General features: G+C 37.6%; 1 protein-coding gene across 1 annotated transcript; it reads right to left on the bottom strand.

The window, feature by feature from the left end:
- Positions 1 to 10,426: 10,426 nt before the first annotated feature.
- Positions 10,427 to 18,727, bottom strand: LOC116508742. The gene is made up of 4 exons (XM_032217393.1): positions 18,351 to 18,727; positions 14,979 to 15,074; positions 12,049 to 14,813; positions 10,427 to 11,480 (listed from the first exon to the last, which is right to left on the bottom strand). The coding sequence occupies exons 1-4, from the start codon at positions 18,391 to 18,393 to the stop codon at positions 11,394 to 11,396; spliced, it is 2,991 nt and encodes a 996-aa protein (XP_032073284.1). The 5' UTR covers positions 18,394 to 18,727; the 3' UTR covers positions 10,427 to 11,393.
- Between the last annotated feature and the right edge of the window lie 101 nt (positions 18,728 to 18,828).

Here is an 18,828-nt window from a genome sequence, read left to right as displayed (position 1 = left end):
CAATGCCTTGTTAACTACTGTATATCAGGGGAACTGGATGTCCATATCACTGAAGTGTCTAAAGTTTTAAAAAAGGTATTACCGTATATACTCGAGTATAAGCCGACCCGAATATAAGCCGAGGCACCTAATTTTACCCCAAAAAGCTGGAAAAGTATAAGCCTAGGGTGGGAAATGCAGCAGATACCGGTAAATTTCAAAAATAAAAAATCAGTGTTATTTGAAACTCAAAGTTATGTTTATTCAAGGGACCCCCTTAATTAAAGTGTTCTATAATATCAGTATGACTTATAATACTGCAAGTCTGCAATATTAAAATACTTGTATAGGGGATCCCCGGGATCCCACGAAGAGATCAAATCACAACCAGTATGCCACCTTCTTGGTATATTGTTTTTATTTTCACTGAGTTTTTAAAAATGAGCATTATTTCATCCTTTTTTTCTTTATGTTTGATTGGTATCTGCAATTTGTGTTAATTCTGTTCATACATATAATATAAATGAAAAACCCAGCTCTCTTAAAAAATATTTTAAGTTCTTTCTGGTGCTCCCTTTTAGAATTGGCCAACTAATATTTCTGTTCGCCCAACTAATGTCAGGCAGAGTTAACTGAAAAAGTAATTTTTCATGAAAGGACATTTTCCTAGGATTTTAATTGTTCTTACTGTCAGATTTCTCCTTATTTCCAGCTTGAGTCTCCTTCTGACAAGTTTCCATTGCTTCTTGTCCTGTCCTCAGGTGCCGCTGCCTCCTCCTCCTCCAACAGCACCAGCACATTTGCTGCCCAGCGCTGCGGCTGAGGTGAAGCCGCCAAAGCTCCCGCTGGCGCCCCCGCAGCGTTGGACGGATATCCGGCAGTGCTGTTGGAGGAGGAGGAGGCGAACCAGCCTGCCATCGCCTGCCACCGCCAGCCCCGCCGCTCTTCCCGAACCCTTCCAAGCCCCACAGTCCAGCGGACAGAGCAGAAACAGCCCCAGGGCTTCGCTGCCGCTCCCCGCATTTTCTGGACGGAATAAAATGAGGTGAAAAGAACCAAAAATGTGCCGTTTTCTCCCAAGGAATCCCTGTAACTCTGCTTCTCAGCCACCATTCCTTCCAGTTGGCAAAGGCATTCAGGATTTGGGGATGGAGGGGGGAGTGTCTTCCCATTCATTGGGGGGGGGGAGTTGAAGACCACTGAACCAGATTAGGGAGTGTGCCCAAACAGGAGTCAGGGAACCTGAGAAAGATTCCGAAGTGGCATCTGTGAATAGGCCCAGGTGGGAAAAAGGTGCCCAGAACATCCAAGGAGTTTGGATTATTCTTTATAGTATATCCATCCATGTCTGTCTCTGTCTCTGTCTCTGTCTCTCTCTGTGTATGTATGTGTGTATGTGTATATGTGTGTATGTGTATATATCCTCTATCTATCTATCATCTATCTATCTATTTATCTATTTATCCATCCATCCATCCATCCCTCTCTATCTATCAATCACCTATCCACCATCTATCTATCTATTCTAGCTGGCTGGGCAATTTGGGGAGTTGAAGTCCAAAAGTGTTAAAGTTGCTGAGATTGAGAAATGAGGACGAAACAAAAGGGAAGAGAATGAAACAAGGTCGTAGAGAGAGATTGCAAAATGAAAGGGCAACTTCTCTTTTTATTTCCTTCCACCCCCACCACCCCCACCGTGCCTCTCTGGCAATTGGCTGCCCAGGAGGTGGGGAGAGGAAGATGTTTCACAGACAGCTGCCACCCGCCCATCTCTCTCTCTCTCTCTCTCTCTCTCTCTCTCTCCGCCTCCCCATCTGACCTCGGCTGCTCCACGGCGGAGACCCCAGAAAGCAAGCAAAAAAAAAAAAGGGGCTGATTGGCTGGCGGGGAGAAAGCCTCGCCAGGGAAGGAGGCAAGGACTCCACGGTGATGTCATGGGGACGGCGCCCCCAGGTAGCGGCTAACCGAACGCGCTCCGTCTCCACGGGCTACCAAGGCGGCCGGGCGGGTGGCTACCAAAGCGGACCGGGGGTTGGGGACCACTGCTTTATACTATTGATGTTGTTTGTATATTTTTCTCATGGATTGCATCAGTGAGGTTTCTTCTCGGCGGGGCTGGCGGTGGCCGGCGATGGCAGGCTAGAATCCCCTCTCCAAGGGATCCCCGTGCAAAAAATGCGGGGAGCGGCAGCGAAGCCCCGGGGCTGTTTCTGCTCCGTCCGCTGGACTGTGGGGCTTGGAAGGGTTCGTGAAGAGAGGCGGGGCTGGCGGTGGCCAGCGATGGCAGGCTAGAATCCCCTCTCCAAGGGATCCCCGTGCAAAAAATGCGGGGAGCGGCAGCGAAGCCCCGGGGCTGTTTCTGCTCTGTCCGCTGGACTGTGGGGCTTGGAAGGGTTCGTGAAGAGCGGCGGGGCTGGCGGTGGCCAGCGATGGCAGGCTAGAATCCCCTCTCCAAGGGATCCCCGTGCAGAAAATGCGGGGAGCGGCAGCGAAGCCCCGGGGCTGTTTCTGCTCCGTCCGCTGGACTGTGGGGCTTGGAAGGGAGCGGGAAGAGCGGCGGGGCTGGCGGTGGCTGGCGATGGCAGGCTGGTTCGCCTCCTCCTCCTCCAACAGGCAACAGCACTGCCGGATCCAGTTGTAGACTCGAGTATAAGCCGAGGCGGCTTTTTTCAGCCCAAAAAGTGGGCTGAAAAACTCGGCTTATACTCGAGTATATACGGTAACCTATAAAGAGGTGCCAAGGTAAGATAATCTATAACAATAATAGGCAAACCTGCAAGCCAGCTTTACTATGTAGGTTAGTTCTCTGCTACTGCAGCTCCATTGTCATGGACTGGAAATAAGGAACATTTCTAAAGAAAAATGTATAGTTTTAAAATCATGTTGACACCAGAAAGCTATAGGGCTTGAAATATTTTTTCCTTGAATTTATTCTGATTCTTCCCCTAAGCAACAAAGAAAATAAGACTGGGATACTAGAATCCTACAGTAGCATAGCGGACTATACTAGTTCAGAATATGGGAGAATAACACACACAGCTTTAAAAAAGATGATCCTTCACATTAAAAAAAAAGCTGCTTGCAGTAGCTTTTAAATATGAGTGAGCATTTAAAAACGAAGTCTGAATATTAGCAATCTTATTAAAATATATTTCTTTTTTTAAAATGCTCTTGACAGTTTACTAAATAAAATACAATAAAATGTCCACAATAAAAACAATTACAAAAACAGATACTGTGTAATAAAATGAAATAAAATGAACTTGCAACCCTAATACTATCAAAAGTTTAGAATCAAACCCCAAAAAACAGCAAAATATTGAAGATATAATAAACTATTCCACAGCGTAAGCACCTCAGTCACCTTCATTCACAATAATAGGCATGACTGCTATGAAGACCCCCCCCTTGTGAACATTGCTTGGATGTATGTAATATATAATTCTAGAAGAAGTTTGGTTTGAAGTCACATTGTTCATCAGAACTAGTACTTTAAATTGCACTCAGAGGGCTATTGGATCTGAGATGCAGTATCTGAGAGATACATATAATGGATTATAGCAACTAGTGCAGTCACCAAGCAGGCTTTTGTGTTTTATACCAACTATAGTGCGCAGTGCAGGAGTCTAACCGTACAATGATATGGACATGAGTCACTGCAGCCAAATCTTTTTACCCGAGGAGCTGCAATTGGTGGGCAAATGTTTCCTGTCACAGATTCCATCTGCCCATAAAGCAGCAGCCAGGAGTCCAAGAGAACCCCCATAGTATGGGCCTGCTCCCTCAGGGGCAATGCTGAAGCTCATAAACTGAGCAATTTGGTCTTGCTTGGTTTCAACTTTAGCCATTACCCTATTTCATTCCAATTACCAGACCCAAAAGCCTCCAAGCACTGGGACTAAAGTCTGGAAGCATTTTCTGCTGGGCCCAGAGTGGCAATATGAAGCTAATGGATTCACGCCTTGATTTTCTTAAGCTATATTCACACAACATACCTAATCAGATGTTTACATATTTAAGATTGCATTCACACAATATGCTAAGTTTGCTAAAACTTACCTTTAGTTTTAACTTTAGTTTTTTGGGTCTTCTTAGTATGCTGCACAAACCCAGTCTATTAGTTTAAGGTCCAATGTATTATGTAAATACAAAAAATGGGTTAGTTCAATAGTCATTGGTGGCATTGTATAGCCTCCACCTAGTGGTTTAGTACATCCTCCTTACTTACTCTGCCATATATGAAAAACAAGAGGGTGGGGAGGCTGCTTATGAAAGTAGTTTAGTTTTGCTGAGTACTTTATTTTTTGTAGGGCAAGTACATGTGCATAGGACCAGGTTTCAATACCACCTCAGTCAGGGCCATGTCAAAGCTATTTATTCCTTCCCTTTTGTTGCTGACTGTGTATTGGGTTTCAATTGTCTGAGCTTTAGGCAGCCCTTGAAAGGGGAAGCTGCATCCTAATGCCACAGAATCTTTCTTTGATGGTTCTGCAGCAGACACAGGAGAGGTTAACAAGCATAATAAGCTTTTCTCTAGACTTTCCAGGATGCTATTTTTGGCAAACAAAGATAATGTCACAGATGGTCTTGTTCATCTCATAGCATATATGTGCCAAATGCTTACCATGACTGCCATTTTTAAAGACCATCTAACCTTCACTAAGCTGTGTGGCAAGCCTCTCAGAGTGTAATAGAGATGGGAATGGTCTTCATTAACGAACCTTTTTATAGGATTATAATAATAAAAAGAGTTCTAGGGTAAGCAACATTACTATATATCATTTAATTTTATTCTGTCAAAAGATATAATTGCACGTACATTTGTAACTTCATTTATCTAAATTAGGATTTAGTGAAAGGATAATGTAAACATTTGTGTAATCAAGAACAACCAATAAATAGTATAGGAATCCAAAAGAAATATGTCTATAAATGTCAGAAACCATGGATAAACAACTGAAAATGTTTTTTTTTAACCTTTATAACATGCTTGAGCATTATTCAAGTAGTCCTCCACTTACAACAGTGTATAAAGCATTATTGTTTAAGGAAAGTGGAAGCTGGACAAGTTTTTTTTTAATGATGCAATTGAGTAAGTGGTTATTGCTTGAAATTGAGCAAAGACATTCATGTAAATCAGTGATTTTCAAGTTTGGCAGCTTTTAAGATGTGTGGACTTCAACTCCCAGAATTCCCTAGCTAGCCTTCTGATTACCATTGTAATTTCCCAATCCTGGATGCAGTGTTCTGGTGGATGGTATATTGGTATGTTTCTTTTTAGTCTGGTCTCTGCTCCATAGATATGGAATGAAAAACTGTGGATACCACTGACCTATTCCAGTTTCAATTTATTTCATAGCCAAAGTGGGGTTCTTTGGGAGAAAGTGGAAAAGTACCAATACTTTGGTCAGTATTTGTAGCTACTGAACAGGAGTCAAGCCCTGAGGCAGGGTCGAGGGAGTGACCTCTCTCTCCACCCAACCAACATTGATTGGAATCAGCCCTGCAGGAAGAGTAAGAACCATGGTGCACCCAATTTCTAATGCTAGTCCTAAAGTTAATCCAGAAGGATATCATAATCAGGAGCATCAAAAGCCAGTGAGAGATCAAGAAGCATAAAAACCAAGGCATGTATCCAGTTCCACCACAGATCATCTACAATTAGCTATAGAAAGCATACTGTGCACTTTAACCTAAAAACATTGGACACATGGTTACTGATCTTATTACTCATGTAGCATGAATGATCAAAAGTCTGTCTTATTTTCAAATTTCCTGGATTTTGAAATAGAAGTAGAAATTAGAAATGGGCTACCACATGTCAATTTGTTTTTTAAAAAATAGGGTACCTCCATATATTTGATATCTTTTTTGTTTACTCCTAGGTAATATATCAGAGGACACCATATCAACTTGTGCAAATACAGTCAGGCTTATGTACACCCTGCTATTAAAATTATATTTATTAGGAATATCTATTTCTACAAAGGAACACTACAGTTCCAGTTTTTTGGTTTTATTAACCAAAAATAAAAATTGTATTTGCAAATTAATAGGATTCATAAATTCAACCTTTGAGCTGATAAAACAATGAGATAATTCATTTTTCCCAGAATTACTTATAATAAAGGTCATATTCCATCAATGAAGCTTTTACTTGAAACTCAAACCTAATTTACATTTCTATTATTCAAGTAAATTCAGTTATTAAATATACTACCTGCTATAATCAAAGTTTAAAGTTATAGATGCAGACTGTTTCCTACACACATTTTTTTAAACTCATGATTCCATTATTAATCCTGTTTACAATGGACCAGATCCAGACATTTCATACCAAAAGTATATAAATCAATGGGCTTATTAGCAATGGCAAGTTAATTCCCATTGATTTCAACAGGATTACACTAATCAGGTATTACTATGTCTGGATTTGAGCTAATTTTTTAGGCTTCAAAACTTGGCACATGTTTAATGAACTGAAGCAACAGTGAAACAAAATAAATGTGAATGTTATCCCCTGGAAATCCTGTTATATCACATACTTTTTTTCTAAAAGGCTTTGCTATCAGAGATTGGGTTTTCTACTAAATCAAAATGAATGCAGTTTTATCACTAGGTCCAGAAATGTTTATGAACATAGATCAATATGTTCTGTGATGTTTATAATGTTTTCAGGAACCTCAAACTAGAAAGGCTTATGTGATATAATTATAAGCACAGGATAATGATTTAAAAAGAAACTTTAGTACTTTACAAAAGGAGGGGGGGAACTGTACCATTTAACAGGAATTATCGGTATAAAGTGATCTCGCTCCAAGAAAAAAGTTTCAAACTGAAATTACTGCTGCCTCTGAAAAGTTTCAACTGAATAATCATATTTAATTAGTAAAATCTGCAAAAATGTGCATTTAAAGATTTCATACTTCACAGCATGTACTATCTTATATAAAACAGGAAATGCCTTTCCCATTATTTTTCTTGAGATCCATGTATTTATAATTTCAGGGTTAATTAAAAAATAATTCGTATTTTCTTTTAAACATATGGCACTAATTAGTTGGTGACATCAGTGCACAAATTTTATGATTTAGGATCTAAGCAACTGATTAAATATAGCAGATCATCAAATCTCATTTACTTATTTCTACAAATGTCAAACCCTCCCCCTTTATATAAATGATTTTAATATCGACTGTCCTCTTGTTATGGTTGAAAAACAATCAATAGTTTTTTAAAATTAACTGCAAGTTGCAGATTGTGTCTAGATAGGCCGCTCCTTGTGCTATGAACAAAAGTCCCTATGCAGAATTCCTGTACATTAATATGCTTGTGCTTATACATTTTTCCCATTCTCAAAACTTTGGTCACGTTTCCCAAAAAAGTGGAAGAGAAAAATTAAATATAGATAGAATTTTTATTCTCAAATTAGTGAACTAGAACATTACATCCCAACTTCTGCCATAATTTCTGCCAACATTAAATCCCAAGTTTTGCCATTATTAACATGCTTTTTAGTTTTGATTTGAACTTCTGTACATTTGCTCTTCCAAACATTATAAACTTATTTATTCTGTTATGACGCGTCCATAAAATATGTCTCTAACAGCTTTCTTTATAAATACATCTAAATATTAAAATTTGATCGGTCAGTCTCTACTGTATAGACAACTCTAGATTTACGTTTCTATTTGGAGACACAGAGCCAACAGGCAATTTTCAGAGAAATGACACTTTGCTCAGTTGCTTATCAGTAAAGGTTCATCAAGTGATACATTTTAACAGCCCGATGAGAAAGAAATGTAACTATCCAGAGGTTTTAAAGTGCCAGTAACAGACTATTTTATAATTTGTCAGAAAACTAATTAATAAATTGTCAAGTGTATTTAAACTTTTGCACTTTATTAAACCAAACAAGATTATTTTATGGATATGAATCCAAGCTTTAAAAATTCAGTCTAACATAGAAATGCATTAAGATGTAGGATATAACATTTAATGTGAATAAAGAAAATGGTCAAAGCTGACCACTGTAAAAGCGGCATCTTTCTGAAAAAAATTGTGACCTTCAAAGCATTGTTAAACTTTGCATTGTTAAACTTTCATAAATATTCCAGCAAATCTGAATGGTTTCCTGAACTTCTAGGTAACAAATAATAGTTTTCTGCAATCTACATTCTGCAGTAAAAAAAATGTCTTGCCATAAAATACTGCCATCGTGTGGCTGTTTAAATAGACATTTATTTCACAGAGTTTACGAAAAAAATCATCACATTTAGTGATTCATGAATTAATGAAAGAATGTTAATCTTACAAACATGTTGACTCTTTTGTTGGAGACACTGAGTTTTTCACTCACTAGTCCTTTAAGGAATATATAGCCAAGCTAAAAATTTACTTTTGAATTATCTGGAGATTTTATATTAGTTTTGAGATTTTAAGATAGCAGGATTCCTATGAACAGTACATCTTTACGTACTGCTCACATTATGTACTTGCGAACCAGTAGGGAAGGTAAGTGAATCCCACCACTGATGTGGATATAACCATGTCTGGAGGAACAACCAATAGGAAAATTCTATTTAATTGAGCAATTGAGCTCAAAATTTCCACTGCTAACCAATGTAGTAGTTAAATGAGTTTTGCCCCACTTAAGACCTTTTTTGCCAGTTATTAAGTGAATCACAGTTGTTAAATGAATCCAGCTTCCCCCCAATGAATTTGCTTGTTGGAAGCTGACTGGGAAGGTTACAAATGATGATCACATGATCCTGGGACAATGTAATGGTCATAAGTACATGCCAGGTATCAAGCACTTTTGGTCATATAACCATGGAATGCTGCAAGTGATTTGTGAAAAACAGTCATAAGTCACTTTATTTAGTGCCATTCCAACTTCAGTTACTAAGGAAATGGTTGTAACCAGAGGTGGGTTGCTCCTGTGTAGTGGGTTGCTCCACTACACCGGTAGTGACGGCGGTGCGAGGCTGCCCCCCCTCCCCCAGGATGCTTCTGTGCATGTGCAGAAGCATTGTGTGTGCACATGAGCACACACAAGCGAGCATAAGTGAACCAGTAGTAAATAGGTTAGCAACCCACTACTGGTTGTAACTAGAGGATAACCTCTATTTCTTTCTCTTTATGTCTTTTATCCCCAGTAAACCGTTAACCCTGATACAAAGGCTCAACTTTCTTTACCAAATCAGCACTTTTATAATGAAAGATATTCTTTGGCATACCCCCGCTTGGCTAAGTTACAGGAAAAAGTCAGAGGGAGCCTTGGTAATTCCCCTCTCTCCTGTAAAAATCCAAGATTTCTCTTCCCCCCCCCTCCATGGAATAAAATGGTGACAGTGTATATAATAAGCTGTCTACAGGAGTATTGATAATTGTAATGCAAATCGTAGGAGAAAAGCTTGAGAAAGAGGGGATGATACATCACATCTCAGGTGTCTGTATGTCCAATATTACATGTTGCATATTTGGCTTTTTAAAAAACCCCAATTTTACTGCCTTTTTCACCATGTGGGTGAAGATCTAGCTCTCTTTTCCAACTAAATCTGCTGAAATAAATTCTAGCAGAAGACCAAGACATAAATAGTAGGACAGCAACAAATATTGTGATACAAATGGTGTACTTCATTTTCCTATATACAATGGCTTTTCTGTGTGTTTGTAAGGCTAGTTCAAGTTATTTACTAAGTACAGCCACCTGCCTGGGAAAACAGGATGGATGAGCTGGTGTTCTTAATTTTGATAACTATCAAACAAAATATAAACATATGAAATTAAGAGGATAAGTAATTATATATACTTTGAAAAACTTAGTTGGGAAAGATGTTATATGCTTGCCAGAATAATCTGTAGCTGGTGAAGATAAGGGGCTCTCAACTACTGAAAGATTGTGAATTTTTCTTTTGTATTTACTGTCAACTGAATGTTACTATATCTTGTTTTATTTCCATAACCATGGTTATTTCCTGTCTATATTTTGCTTTGCAGTTATGATTTTGCTATATTATGCACTCTGCAGTTTGCAAGCTATCACCCCTTGTCCTACCAGCACAGGACAGGGTTCTTGTGTCTATGCTGCCATCTTGCCTGCTCCACAGGCATCACTCTATTGCCTCTCTCCTGGCCTGGCTGTGAATACAGGAGTGTTGCAACAGCTAGAACTTTCTCCCTCAGGACTTGATGTGGAATCACTGTCTGATAGAGAGGGATCATTTAGAAGGATTAAGGGGACATTCCAACTTGGGAGTTGATTTGGTGGAGGACACCTCTAAGGTCAAACCCCTTAGACTTATGCCTGCTGTTTCTCAAGGGCATCTGCTGAGATTCTTGTCCTTTATTGATGAGCAATAAACTATTTATCTAGACCCAGTAAGGGAGTAGTTTTGGTTGCTTGAACCTGATAGCAGTTATAACTTGTATGAATGGTCATTAAGTGAGGACTATTTGTATATGTAATGATGATAACCAAATCTGCTTTAAAATGAATTGCCACTGCTTGATTTACAGCACAAAATACCTGATTTTGAGATATCTAATCTATGAAAAGGTAAGCTCTTATTAATATGCTAGTTCGGGATACTTTTTACTATTTTTGCTGTAAGAGGCCAATGTTATCTACCCCTCTGAAATTTATCATAGACATTTTCTATTTAGTATACATTTAGTATACATTTTTAAGATGCATAATTTATTTAGAAATAAGTTCAACTGAGTGTAATGGGTCATATCTCTGTAGGAAGCTTTTATATTCTGACCCTTTATACTTTGCAGCGGAATGTATATTATTCATCGGTGAAATTATATCTGTTTACACCTCTTAACTATTTTTGATGGTACTTCAATGGGTTTTCTCTGAAGGTCATATCAAGATCTACTAATATTTCATTTGTCAGCCCTGGTGTGCCTGGTGGCCCAGGGCTGCCATTGCAGCGGGGAACAGAGAAGCTGGGATTGCTTTTTACATGGGACCCGAGAACATGACCGTGAAGCTAAACCAATCAGACCGAGCCCACACCAGACCTGTTGCCACTGCTGACATCAACATCGAACAGCTGTTGGGTGGCTAAGCGGCTGAAACAAAAGTGGACGCTTGCATGCATGCGCACTGAGTGTGGCTGACAATGGAACGCTGCTGGCCTCCCTGCTTAATGTCTGACTTGGCTTAGGGAAGAATGGGAGGTAGGACACGCGCGTGGGTGGCTGGGCGGACCTAAGGAACAGTTTAAAACAGTGGGACAGTTACTGGACTGTTAGTCCTGACTTTGAATTTCCTGTTGATAGATGTCAGTTTGTGCCAGTGTTTGTGAGGGAAATAAAATTCACACTTCAGAACTGTTTTTGAAATTTTTCCTCATGTTTACATCAGAACCTGACATCATTATTGTTAAATCATCTTTTTCTTACTGCATATGACTGTATTGATTTTTTTCTTGGCAGCATTTACATTGTTCAGGTCTCTTCCAACCATGATTAAACTTTGAAGACTCCTAAGAGAAATAAAAACATGTCAATAATGAAAGACCTTAAAATACAGATAACTTGCTTCATTTTGAACTGCAGTTACTTTATGATTTTGCAAAATGTATCAAAAACTAGAGCTTAGTTTATTCAGTAATCTCTAAAAATACGTTTCATATTTTAAAAATACTGTATTTTTAGTATGACTTTTAGACACAAGACTACAATGCACTTTATTATACAAATATAGTCTACATTATCCAGATATTTAATACAAAAACAATGGAAATATATATTACATTATTAATTTAATTAAAACCTTTTCTTTTATAGCTTTTCTAGCTATAAAATATAGTATATCTTTTGTATGAAAAGCCTTAAGATAACAAATAATATTTTACCATTTACATCTGGTCCAGGGGTGAAATCAACTTACCTTCACTACCGGTTCGCAAATATGAGCACATGTGTTTATGTATTAACTAAAAAAAATGGGCTAATTCCTAAGTAAACACTGTACTGCAGCATTATTCCAAATTAAGTCAAATTAAACATGTGTGTGTGCATACATGTGTGTTTACTTGACTAATTACAAACCTGGGTAAGTTTGGGATCCTTCCTCTTTGAAATCTCAGGTCTGTTTCCTGAATATATATCAGTTTGTTTGGGCTTGAAGAGAGAGATTTCATGGGAACATCTACACTGGCTTTTAATTTGCCGATTAGGATCCACTAGAAATATACTCTCTCTGTTGAGGTAGTTCTTTGACACATGGTTTTCTGAACCAAGACAATTTGACACTTTTGATGTGCTGAGATGTTCTTTAACAGCAGTCTGGCAGCATGAACATTCTGGTTGATAAACAAAATTTTTTGGTACTTGATGACATTCATTAGTTGGTGATGAAATGTGTGTGGTTAAAAGGTCAGTCTCTTGTAAAGCATCTGAACCTAGATGAAATTTGACTTTTCTTTCACCTATTTTCATAGTTTCACTTTTTTCTACACCCTCTTTCAAATTTCTTATGGAAAATCCATTTTCAAATAAAGATGCTACTTCAGTAACCTGGTTTCTTGGAACTTCGTGCTTGCATAGCTTGTGCGAAGAACATGTTGGAGAGACACAGTGACAACCACAGCACACTTTCTCTGTGTTGAAGTTTCCTGCAGTTGAATTCCATCTGTTTGAGGCAGTCTTATTGGCTTTCCAATTACTATCTGGGGTTGGTCTAGTTTTCCTTCTACCTGACTCTGAAATATCGTTGTTAGGAAACAAACCACTTTGCGGCATAGTTCCACAGGAGCACACTGAAAACTTCTTCAGGACCAAGCCTCCATCTGCTATATGACTAGTTCCAAAATTCAGTTTTTCCATACTTCTATTATTACACATATTTAATTTATTTGGTAGCTGTTGTGTTTTATAATTTGCACAACATGGGGAACAGTAGGTGTTGCATTTACCATAAGATTCCACAGGACTCCAAGGATTCCTCTCCATTTCCACACAGGGAGCAGATGAATGCTTACATTCATTTGGAAAAATATGCAATGCTCTAGGACTCCTCTCCCTTTGCAAAGAAGGAATTTGTGAATGTCTCATCTCATCTACAAAAGGCAATGTTGTAGGAAATGGAACAGAATAATCATTTGAATGTGGATGAAGTGGAACAGTTGAGTTCCTTCTGTCAATTGGCATATGTGAAATAAAAGTCCCATTTGCCCGTATATTTGAAGTGGGAGAAATATCCTCTTCATATTTTTCAACTCTGTTTTGTCTGCCTGTCCAGCCTAAAAAATAATTCAGTATGTTTTGCATCTTCAAATGATTTTTTTTTCTAATTGGAGAAATATAGTGAAGTCTTTCAAGACTGTTTTTAGGACTTCGTAAATAACAGGAGGAAAATCTATGAGTGACTTTGCCAACTCGAGTTTGTTTGTGAGAACTTCTGTGAAGAGTTAGAAACTTTTCAGAATTTTTGTCTTCAGAATGCAGATCAACAGTTAAGTCAAGCAATGGGCTGCAATGGCATTTAGATGTCTGATTTAAAGACAAATATTGTTCTTTTACTCTTTTATTTTTGTCAATAGGTTCAAAGTCTAATGTTTTAAATGAATGAAATTTGGAGAAGTTATGTGGATTGCTTTTATATTTTTGGTCTCGTTGCAATGTTTTCTGTTTGGTAAACACAGCAGATTTTACAGGTTTGGACACTTTTGGTTTTCTTTGTTGAAAAGCAGATTTAACTGGATTTTGGGGTAATGACCGAAGAAAAAAGGGAGGTAATTGATTCGCCTGTGAATATTTGAAGGGTGGGAAACATGCATATGAGGTCCAAAGATTTGATGGAGGTAAGGCTTGATCGGAATATTCATTGGAAGAACTAGATTCTGATAGATCTGAGTGAGTTCCTAGAAGGTAATTGGCTTCATAGATTAGAATTTGAGAAAGTTCTCCCTGCTTTTTAAAATGTGTGGCTTGTTTTCGTGGCACTATTATAAGATGCAAATTCTTAAACAGTTGGTTATGTTCAGCGTCTTTACACTGAAAGGCTAAAGCATGCCTCTGGAAATCTTTATCCTCACTCACATCTGAAAGTTCAGAATTGCTTGCTAATGAACCATCTGGATATACATGGGTTGCTTCCAGTGTCAAAGAAATAGGCTCTTCTGAGCTGGAATGTGAGCAGATCTGTTCAGTAATTTGGTTAATTTGATAAGAATATTCAGAGGAGTATTCTGAATGGCTACTTACTAAATGATTTTCAAAACTCTGGAAGTTTTTAGATTTATTCAGGTCTTTATTTTTCGCAGTAGATAATGGTGATTGCTTGAAACTTTTATAGCAAATATTGTCCTCTATTTTTATTTCTGAAGAAGGAACTTGTACTGCTTTGTGTTGCTTTGAAGGTAGAGGGTTACCATCTGATGACTGCTTCTGATGGAATTTATCAAAAGCACATGCTTCTTTCACTGTATAAATTATTTGTTCTTCAGTGGAATTTTCAGTAAAGATCAGTTGAGGGATTGCTTTATTTAAACACAAATGGTCTCCATAAGAGCTACTGTATATGAATGGAACTATTTTGCTTGAAAAAGATTTCAGTGACTGGCCATTTGTATTATAGTTCTTACACTTGAAAAACAATATAGATTCCAGTGATAATTCTTCTTGCAATTTACTAGTGCACTCTACTTTTTCTCCTTGCAGCAAAGGATTGTCTTTGCAGAAACTTGTACTATCCACCTGGCTATTTTCCAATATAAGCACTATGCCATGGAATTTCTTTTCCCCTTTTTCTTTTTCAAACAAGCTGCATGAATCAAAACAGAAGTAATTTTCAGTGCTAGAGTCAGTCAAATCTAGGAAAAATAAAGGAAAAATACAGAAACGTTTGCTTTCCAATTGTTAACATTTGTCAAGATTAGAACAAAAATGTAAACAGCCTGGCTAAAAACAATAGATGTAGTAACTTAGAAAAAGCAGTGAAAATACCAAAGAGTTTCCTTGTTGTCTGGCATCTTTACCTTTGTTATATGTAACACTTTGTTCCAAACAATCAGAATAAAAATCACATTCACTTTCTGTGTCACAATCTGCCAAGTTTTTGCTGGACATAGCATCTGAAACAGAAATATAGTATGATATACATTTTATGATAAATCAAAATGAAATTTAAAATGTATTTGACAGTATTTCCATACTAAAAATCATATCTCAATATTGCAAAGAATTAATTTTAGTATCTGTTGTCCCATTTATATTTTTATTCATGTATTCACATAAATCAATAGATAGGATGTAATGAACTCATATAATTAATTTACTTACCGTACATATCACAATATATAAATTTAATTATAATGTTCCTAATATGTAAACAGAATCAGCAATTAATAATAATATTTTAAGAGATAGAAATATCCTATTTGTTAATACCATATGTAAGTTTATAACATATAAGGTTTATAACATATATGGTACTAAGTGGTTTATGTTTATTTATCTTTATACCATATAGAAGGATTTTGATATATTATCTATATAAGCTGATCTCTCTAAGAAGCAATAAATTAGAATACAATCCTATATTTTCTAAAGCATTCTTTGTTTTTGAATTGCTTCTCTGATGCTCCATATGTAAGTTTATCCTCTGAAAAAGAAACCACTTTGAATATCAGACTATTTTTAAATATTTCCAATTTTGAGATTTTCATGTCTTCCACAATTATTATTTTGCATAATGACAACTATTTCAGTGTCTCTTTAGAGTAGCTATCAACACGAGTGTCACTCCTTATGATTTCAAGTCCAATCTGTAAAACTTTTGCTTTTTCTATTCAATTGTTATCCTTATATCTTTATGCAATTATTTACATCTCCTTTTCTCATCTTGCTGTTCTCTCAAATTCAGTGTTCAATTGTCTTTTGCTTTTTGTCTTTCTTTAGTTGTTTTCAGGATATCAGTGAGCATCCCTTTTCCCTCTTTTGCTTTTCCCATTTTGGGAACATTGGGAACTTTAATGTCGCGAAATTCAGTCTGGTGCTTTTTAGGTATTCTATTTATCAAATCTCATCTAATCCAATCTATTTAATCTGTAATTTTCACTGCATAACTATATAAAATGCTGCTGTTGTATCTTATTGCTTTCATGACTTTGTTTTCTTTAGTTAAGCCATAATTTTGCAAGATGTTTGCGACCCAAGCTGCAGTCATTCAGGCCATAATAAATGTGACATTGTTGGTGTTGTGTCAACACTGCATCAGAAGTCATCATAGAACATTGTTTCACTCTGAATCTGTGGTTGAAGTATAGACTCACATAACTGTAATATTGTAATGGATTTGAACGGAGATCAATCTATCCATTTTGGGGATGTATCCAAGCACACACTGGCATCCTTTTGTTAGTAATAATGGATACACCATTTCCTTGGTCTGCAGAAAAACTGATGCATCTCTGATGTGACATGATCCATTCTATTCCATTTTAGTTGCTGATACCCAGAATGTTAATGTTCCTCTTGACATTTCTGCTTTGATCACACCAAGTTTGTCTTATTTCCTGGATTTGACATTCCACATACCGATGGTAAACATTTATATTAACAGTACAGTATTTAAGTCCCCTTTTGTCTCTGGCTACAACAGCGGCTGGATGTTCTTTCAGCTTTAATCCCACTACATTAAAAGCACTAGTGCTTTTCATACTTGCTCTGTCTTCTCCCCCAATAGCTTTTTGGATATCTTCCAAACTGGGGGTGGGGAGTGTCGAATTTCAGCATCATGTCAACTTAATCCTGGCTGAGAGTATCTTTTTGGTTTTCTTGGCAGAATATTGGAGTGGGTTGCTATTTGTTTCTTAATAATTTCTCTCTTGGAACCTGGCGTGTTTTGGAGTGTTTACTTAATAACTAGATTGGTATTGTGAACTTAAAATTATGTTGTGTGTGTGTGTGTGTGTGTGTGTGTGTGTGTATATATATATATATATATATATATATATATATATATACATACATACATACATACATACATACACACACACACACATACATACATACATACATACATACACGCACTTTCCTGGGACTAAAGTTCATAGAAGAAATAATGCTTACTTTTGAATAGATATGTATAGGATCACACTATTAACTAATTTAAATAATTAAATATTTAAAATAAGTAAGCAAATATATATTTTATTGGACCAATTTAAATCAATAAACTAATATGCAAGATTTCATCAGCCGAAAGTGATCTAACAAAAATTGTTACTTTTTGATAGCACTTACTACATCAATTTGAACATTAAAGTCCAAAACAAACTGCATTTGAAAGACTGCTATCTGCAGGTTATTCTCAATTTTCTAGGAATCTACTTTTTTACATGCCTATTGGAAAATAATAAGCAAAATATTTTTTTTAAATGATAAGATTGCACTAATCTTAACACATTCCACAAACTTTGCTTGTTAATTAGATTAAATAATGTCCTATCTTGTTAAACTGTATTAATGACTTATTCAACTGACAGAAACACAAACATGATATGTTCTATTATTGATCTGTATCCTGCTTATATAGTCTGAAATTATAGTCTTCTCTTCTACAAATAAAGGATGACAAAGGTACTGTAATACATATTACTGTCTGTAGACTTTAATTTGGGTCAATTAAAAATAATTTAAGACTGCCGTGTTGATTGGCTAGTCATAAGACAAGGCCACTGTTATGAGGATAGAAATGTAACAGGAGAAAAAAAGATGCTGCTGTGCCACGGTTCAATAAAAATTGAGAAATACCGAGTCTCTCAATTCCATTATTACTATACCAATTGTAAGTTAGCAAATCTTTGCAGGATGCCTTTCTGCTTACAAAACGTTTTTGCCCCATAGACTGTATAATTCGAATTTTACGCAGAAGAAACAAGAAGTAGGCATCAATATCAGGCTGAACTTCTCTTAGCTAGGTAGGGTTATGCCTACTCCGACCTGGATAAGACCCTGCCAGGGAAACCCAACAGGTGGGAAACTATGGAATTGTTTATTTTTGAAAGTGTCCGAAACAGTATTAAAAAGAGGACAAGAAGAAAGGGGGGAGGAGAGAAGGAGAAACAAGGATCTTTTAAGTAAGGGCTGTTTTCACACATAAGGTACATTTGTGATATGGATAAATAAGAGGGTTGTAGGAATGAATGCTTCCTTGGATAGTAAAAAAGAAAGAGCCTGGGGGCATATATACTGTTCCAGAAAAGCGGCTCTCCGTCGCGATGTTTGAACTTCACCTCAACCGTTTGGAGGACCCATGAACGCCCCCTTGGAAAGTTTACTCCTGTTCGCCCTCCCTCCTTTCCGCAGCGGCCATCTCGTTCCACGACGGACGCCTGTCCTCTCACCCCTTCGCAGGGCGTCCCCTTCGCAGGTTTTCCGGCAGTTCATCCATGCAGGGTTGTTGTTGTTTCACCCCAAGGGCAGCAGACGTGATGTCAAGGGCACTGCCGAGTCCGACGCGTGACCTGCTCTGCACCCCTCTGTGACCGGACCCCTACATGGTGAGGTCACCTTTCCCGACATACAGCCGTCCTTGCAAGAAAGGCAGCAGCTCCCACAGACGGCTTCCCGGTTGTAAAAATGGCCTGCAATACCATTTCCCCATCCCGTTATCTCGACTTCAGCCCCCGATTCCAGTCCCTTCCTCCTTTGCTCCGGACTGGCCATCATATACATTCAACATTCAAATATGGCGCCCGTAAGCAAAACAACCCTCTACTGGAGAAACATGCATCGGGTAAAAGGGAGGAGGGGAAGGCGCCGGGACCCGCCTCCGAATGTGCAGAGGCTCCGCCTTTTCTCCTCGGCATTCGCCTTTTTTGT

Source organism: Thamnophis elegans, chromosome 5 (assembly GCF_009769535.1).
Source record: "Thamnophis elegans isolate rThaEle1 chromosome 5, rThaEle1.pri, whole genome shotgun sequence".
Lineage (NCBI taxonomy): Eukaryota > Metazoa > Chordata > Lepidosauria > Squamata > Colubridae > Thamnophis > Thamnophis elegans.
This window is presented reverse-complemented; position numbering and strand designations above follow the sequence as displayed.